General features: G+C 54.2%; 1 protein-coding gene across 1 annotated transcript in view; it reads right to left on the reverse strand.

Annotated features, from left to right (window-relative positions):
- The window catches only part of DRGX (dorsal root ganglia homeobox), a 35,374-nt gene extending 31,632 nt beyond the window's left edge, over window positions 1-3,742 (reverse strand). The window contains exon 1 of the mRNA XM_056130512.1: window positions 3,628-3,742. Within this exon, the coding sequence (XP_055986487.1) occupies window positions 3,628-3,661 (34 nt within the window). The 5' untranslated portion in view covers window positions 3,662-3,742. The remainder of the gene's footprint in view (window positions 1-3,627) is intronic.
- Window positions 3,743-6,860: the final 3,118 nt, after the last annotated feature.

The raw sequence follows: 6,860 nt of genomic DNA on the forward strand, positions 1-6,860 counted from the left end.
AAATTCAGGACACAGGAGGTAAGAAGTTTATAAATGAATATTAATTACCCGTGGTCACAGCTCATCAGCACCATAGTGGTTCTGTTATAGAGATGTCATTTAGCAAGAGATCTGCACCTCTATCAGCTGCCCTGAATTCCAAGCAGACTTCTCAAAGGGCAGCCCACCCTTTGGCCAGCCTCCCACCTCCTGAGAAGGAAAAAAGTGGGGCGCAGCCTCCTTACCACTGTCTTCCCTGCAGCCTCCGAAGCTTGTCTATAAGCCAGAATAGAGTTTGGCCCCAAATGTGCATTTAGAGCATTTTCCAAATGTGCACTATTTACTTGACAGTCCACAATGGCTTCTTAGGAAAACAAATGAGCAGGTTCCCATTAGCCAGTGAATACTGAACCTGACATGGGCTGTAATCTCAGAATCACTGTATATTTGGCCCTATGCGCTGGCAACCACACTGTCCAGACATGGTTCCTCAGAAGGGCCTCTGTCCCAAAGGATCATTTGAGCTCTCAAAAATCCTGTCTCGTGAAGGGAGAAAGACCCTCCTACTGATACGCTATTCCTCTTTGCCACAATACCTCTTTACCTCTTTGCTGAAGCCCTCCCCTCTGACATCCAACTTAATTCTTCTTCAAAACTCCAGTTCACAATATTTCTCTTCAGATCATTGGAAACTTAATTGGAAACTTAAAAGGACTGTCTCAAAAAAAATCTCATTTCCATTATTTTAAGGGAATCCAAAGTGCCTCCTTCTGAAACAAGCCTTTGACTCTGAGAAAGGAAACAGTCTCTGCACTCCCTCATCATAAGCAATGCTTGTCCCTATTTGTTTCACAATGTGCAGTGCACACTTTGCATCTCTAAGTGAAGTCATGTGTCAAGTGGAATCCTAAAAAAAGGCTGATGGTTCATAGAATTAAAAAGCACTAAGATTGGCAACCTAACAGAAAAGAGGGAATTATGAGAGATGTCTTTTACTTAAAAATAAATAATGGATCTATAGTGCTATAAAAAATGTTAAACCTTGCTAATAATTCAACTAAACAGAGAATTGGGCTAATATTTTCACATTTTAGAAGGGAAAAAAGGAGTTTAATGATACTCCAGATAGACAAGAGTACAATAAAATGAGTGCTCATTCATTGTTTATAGGAATGTCAATTGGCACAGCCTTAGTATAGGGTAATTTGGCAATATCTATCAAAAATTTAAGTGCACACACAGGTATTAAATCTATGAATAAGTGTATAAAGTGTGCCAAACTAGAGAGAGAGGGATGTTCCCAGAAATGTAGTAATAGGGAAAAAAACTGGAAACAAGTCAAGTGCCCATTGGTAGAGACTTTCTGCACCACATATAATGGAATACTACACAACTGTTTAAAAGAAATCAGTATATTTGTAAACTCTGATGGGGAGCAATCCCCCCCCAAATATGTACAATGCTGTGAAAAAATAAAAAAGTCTTGTGTAGTTGAGGGGTAGAATACTTAACTGCGAAGTCCCAAATGGTATGGAAGCATGATCTCAACACAGACACAAGTAAAGGTAAATGCATATTTTTCTTGAAGGAACTATAAAAACCAACAATAAAAAAATATTTTTAGAGCAAGAAGCATAGCTAGACAATTTCCTTTTCATTGTTTAGTTTCTTTCCATGTGAATTCCCTAAGTAGGTAAGTCTATATCTTACTTTTTAATTTAATCTTTGAAATGATGTGAGTAGCTAAATTAGAAACCACATTCTCCTCTCTTCCTTATTCCTCTCTAGATTAATAGAAAATAAGACAATTTAAAACAGATAAGCTATAAGGAGACATCAGATACCAAAGATCTTTTCTACTTCCGCAGCACCAAAGTAAAACAAAATCCCTTTTCCAAAACTGGCTTTGAAACACATCTACAAGGGGATGAAAAGCTCCTCAAAGTGACATTTCCCGAGCTCCTGGGATCCAGGTGACAGCTGTCAGAATCAGCATCAAGCTGGAACTTGCCCCAGGGGTGGTGAGGAAAGGGTGGTGACTGAGTATAGCCATAGCCGAGAGCAATGTTCAGCCCTGTGCCTAGAAAATTGTGCCAGGAGTCTCCCAAACGACCCCTGCAGCCTATGCCACACACGGTCCTTCTGGGCATCATCACCGGCTGCTACAATGCCCAAAACGGACACTCCCCACTATAACCAAAAGAAAGGGGTACCAGGAGTCAGTCACTCCAAAGAGAAGTTCAGAGGTCTGTCCACTGAGAAAGTGGGGGTTCTTCTCCAGTCCCGGGGTACAAGCTCAGGAGATACACCTCTCAGATCTCTTTAGAAAATATATCAGCATGAGTCCAGGGAGGTGAAAGGAGGTGAGAGGCATGAGGGGATGGCTTTCCTCGATGACCTTTTTCTGAAGTCCAACTATACTCCTAAAAGATCCCACAGAGGAAACAAAAACAAACTTTCTGATATCCCCCAGGGGCACGGACCAGCTGGAGCGCCGCTGGGGGTCCAGGGAAGCCCAGGCAGAGTGGCCAGTACTCCCCCCCTTCACTGGCTCGGGTCTCCCATGTCACACCCCTTTTTGCCCCTGTTCCAGGCTCTTCCTTGGGCTTCTCCGCCTCCCAGAATTCTTTTCACAAATAAACCACAGGGATGGATTGCCCAGAACACATCTCTCTCTGCTACTGCCGCCACCATGGTTATGAAAGTCCTGGAAGCTTCTGGCTCAGACTGTTGCTGGGAGGGAGATACCCGTTCAAGGTGTTCTACATACATGTGCCTGCCTGCTGCACCCTGATCCTCTCCTCGTGGAGGGCCCAGCCCAGAGATGTCCTATGGGGAAGAGGGGGACACCAGAGATGCAGGATGCCCCCTTGCCAACAACCTCATCTCCCCACTAATAATCCTAATAATCCTGCTCAGAGACCACACTAGATATCCAAAGAAACAAAAAAAAATTTTTTAATGCAAATTTCAAACTGTTCAAAGCCCCCAAAGCTCTGGCTGCTGGATGTTCCCTTATCCCTTGGGAGTAGGGAGTGCGTGGCAGTTGGGGTCAGGAGACCAGTGACTCACAGAGTAGGAGCCATGCCAGGGCATTCTGGCGGTGGAGTACAAGGCCACCTGGCACTGAGAGGTGGGGGGCATGGAAGCCCCGAATCAACGGCGTTAATGTCTCCCCATCCCCAGTCCTGCCCTGCGCCCCCAGTGAGAGCAGCCCCGGAGACCAGGTGCCCAGGGCGCTCGCGGTGACGGCTCAGGACCACTCCGGCCACTCCCTGGTCCGCTGTGGCTTTTCGGGGATGTTTGCAAAACGCCGTGAAAGATTGATGTGGTCCCCTGGGCGGGGGAGCCCCGATTAAAGGCGTGACACCAGCATCTGTGCTGGGAGCACCAGGCTGGTCCCCGCAGCACGCATCGCCCGAGGCCGGGCCGGCCCAGACGGAGAAGGGAGGTGGGAGGCAGGTGGCGACGGCGCGGGAGGTTGGAGCGGGACGCGGGGAGGGGTCCCGGGGTGCCCCTACCCACCGCCCCGCGGCTGGCCTCTCCAGGGGAGGAAACCCAACCGCAGGCCAGACCTGCTGCTCCCCGGCCGGCCCTTCTCGGCCGGCGCCGGCCTTTCACCGCGGCGGCGGACGCGGCGCTACTCACCCTCGAGCTGCGGCGGACAGTGGAAATAAAACATCGCCGACGGCCGGAGAGGCTGGACAGCCGGGTCGCGGGAGGACGGCCGCCAGCCGGACGGGCGTGCGTAGCTCTGGCCTGGCTGCAAAGCAAGCGTCGATAGAGCCTAAGTCTCGCTCTCCCGGTGCCCAGCCCCGGCCCTGGAGCGCACCCGGCACTGCCCTCCTGGAAAAACCTTCAACCCGCGGTCGGGACCGGAGGGGAGGGAGCTGCAGTCACCCAAGTTTGCACACTCCCCAGACCCCCCGCCCAGGGCAGCTCCGGGTTGGGGTCCACCTCCCGGGCGCCGCGGAACCCCTAAGCCGGCACCCACACCCAACCCACGCAGTTTGGTTCGCGGCTCTCGGGGCTCCGGGCGGCCAGCGCTGCACTGGGGGAGTGGGGTTCGGCGAGCGCTCAGGTCATCTGTGCGGTCAGAAAGCCCCCCGGCCGGCCCGAGAGGCGGCGGAGCCTCAAGGCCGGGCGCCCCGGGGCCGCGCGGGTGGGTCGGCAGCCCGCGCGTACCTCGGTGGGCGGCGGGCGAGGACGGCCGGAGGGTGATCGGCTCCGGTGCGCTCGCCCGGCTCGGCTGGAGGCGGGCGGGGCTCGGCGCGGCTGACGCCCGCAGGACCACAAAAGTGAGTCGAGAAGTGGCCAGATGTCTTGCTGTCTGTCTACAGCGCGCGCCGCCGCTCAGCACTCGCCTTTATAATCTCACGCATAATTGGCCTTAATCTGATTATTTCCAGCGCTGTCTACAGCGAGTAACTTGGATAGGTCTATTGGGCCTTACAAATGGCCCACGTGGTGTAAAAAAAAAAAAATCCGTCATTTCTCAGCAAACATCGGGAATGTTTATTTCCTCCTTCCTTTTAAAAGAGAATAGACACGAACGTCGCTACCAACACCCTCCCCTGCCCCAAAGGCATTATTTTCTCAACATCACCCCACCCCCCGACTCCAGTCCCCTCGGACTCAAACCTTCTTTCTTCGCGAGAGCCTGGCTTTGGGCTCGCCCTCGTCAGAGGCCTGGCGACTCCCGGGCTGCGAATCGACAAAGCGCTGCTAATTGTCGCCGCCGGATGGGTTTTGGGGGGACTCTTTGCACACGGCTTTCCTTTCCAAGCGACCGTACAAAAGGAAAGTTTGATTTTGTTCTCAGCAAGGGGTCCCTGAATTTATGTTCTCTTCTCCATGCAAATGATATGCGGTGGGACCCTTCGCAATTACTTTTAAAATGCATCCGAGGCAGACACTCAGCCGAGAGAGACCGCCCTTCCCTCTGCCTGGGTGAAAATTAAACTCTAAAGTACCGGGCTGAAATTTTCAAGTCAGGGGCGCAGGATTGGATCAAATCACATAAACTGCAAAAAAAGCAAGTCTAATGGTGCATAATTGGTTCTGTAATAGCATTACACCAGGATAATAGCCCGTTACGGCCCCCTGCACTATTAAGTGCTTCCCTGGCGGAAAGCCTTTATGATATTAAAGGGGGAATATAATGATATTTTGGTTATTAAATGCGTGTAATTAATTTATGCACCACTGAAAATAAAGTTGGTATTATGACCCACTCAAGATGCATCAGAAGATGCAAGTCAGACAACTGTTGATAAGTTCTGGTGTCTGTGTTTCGTCTAGACTGCTGATTTTATTTTGGGACGATGGCTTCTTGGACAGACTGCATAAATTGAATATTTTATAAACATTCTAATGCCGCTTTCGGGAGTGAGGCAGTGGGTCGGGTCCCCGCACCGCCCGGGGATCCAGCTTTGATCTTAAAGACACAGCGCGTTGCAAACAAAAGATCTGGCGTGCCCACACGTGGACACCGCCCCGGACAAGGCAAGCGCGCCGGGACCCCGACCGGTTCCGGGACGCCGCTGGCCAAAGCACCAGGAGGAAGACGCGGCTCGGCTCGCGCAGAGGCAAGTCGGGGCGCGGAGCCCCTCGGCGGCCCCTCCTGGACTCAGCTGGCCTAGGCGCGGGGAGCCCGCCGGCCACGCGGAAGATATCGCCGCAAACTCCCGCTTTTCCGAGCTGGGTTCGGGTCGTGCTGGTGCCTCCAGGGTCCCCGGACTCCGCCAGTCCAGGAGGCCCGCCCCGGCGGGCTGCACCGCTGAAGGTCTGGGAGGAGGGTGTGGCGGCAGGCACGGCTGGAGGGGCAATTGAGAAAAAGGTTTCCAGGTCTTCTAGAGGGACCGGAGCCACGGAAGGCGACCCTCTCCCAAGTTAGGCCAAGAGGCTCTGTACGCGCACTCGATCTCGACTCCCTGGAGCGCTTTGCAAGTGCCAGCGGCTCCCTTAACTCTCCCGAGTCTGCCAGAGAGAGGGGACCTTAGGGGTCCCACCTGGCCGGGGCGGCGACTCCCCGCTGAAACAAGGTGAGAGGGACACTCGGGCCGGCCCAGCCAAGATGCTGTGGGCGCGCCTGAGTTCTCTAAGAGAGGAACCCTCGGCACCAGGACATAGGCGCCCCTTGGTCCCCGAACCCAAAGAGGTCCACGCTCGGTCTCAGCTCCCCGTCCCTGGCGTCTGCCAAAGCAGGTTTTGATCGAGACCCACAGAGGTCCGCGGGGCTGGACCGACCCCTGGCGCTCGCCGGCTGCGCTCTGCCAGCGCCTCCGGGCTGGTCAGAACCCTGGACAGCGGCTCCTATTCCCTGCCGGGCCGCCGAGCGGGCAAAGGATCTGTCTGGCCCCCGAGATGCCTTCTGGGGTCTAGAGCTTTTTCCGCGGCCGAAGCCGCGCCGCGCGATGCTGGGATTCCAGGCTTTGGAGGGGGCCGATCCCGATCCCCTCCCGAGGAAACCTTGCCAAAGTTACTCGGGACGCGCGCTCGGCTCTCAGCAGGGCCCGAACTCCGTCCCGAAGCCCAGAGCGCGGCTCCAACACCACCACTGAGCCCCGAAGGGTCCCGGGGCCGGCCGAGCGCCGCCGCGCCCCTGCCCGCCCAGAGTCCCCAAACGCGCGTCCACGGCGGGACAACACTCACCTGCGGGGGCTCGGAGCCAGCCCGGAACCCTCGGCTCGGCTGGGCCCGACGTCCTTCAGCCCTGACCGCCGAGGCCACCTCCTGTTGACAAAACAGCGGATCCACAACCCACCCAAGCTGCCTTGGAAACGAAAGGCTACAACAAACTTTGATGACGCGAACCCCCCTTTCCCCCACTTCCGATTGTCTCCCACCTTCGGTCCGGGGACAAGGTGATTCACTATCCA

This window comes from Sorex fumeus, unplaced genomic scaffold, assembly GCF_029834395.1.
Source record: "Sorex fumeus unplaced genomic scaffold, SorFum_2.1 ptg000078l, whole genome shotgun sequence".
Classification (NCBI taxonomy): Eukaryota; Metazoa; Chordata; class Mammalia; order Eulipotyphla; family Soricidae; genus Sorex; species Sorex fumeus.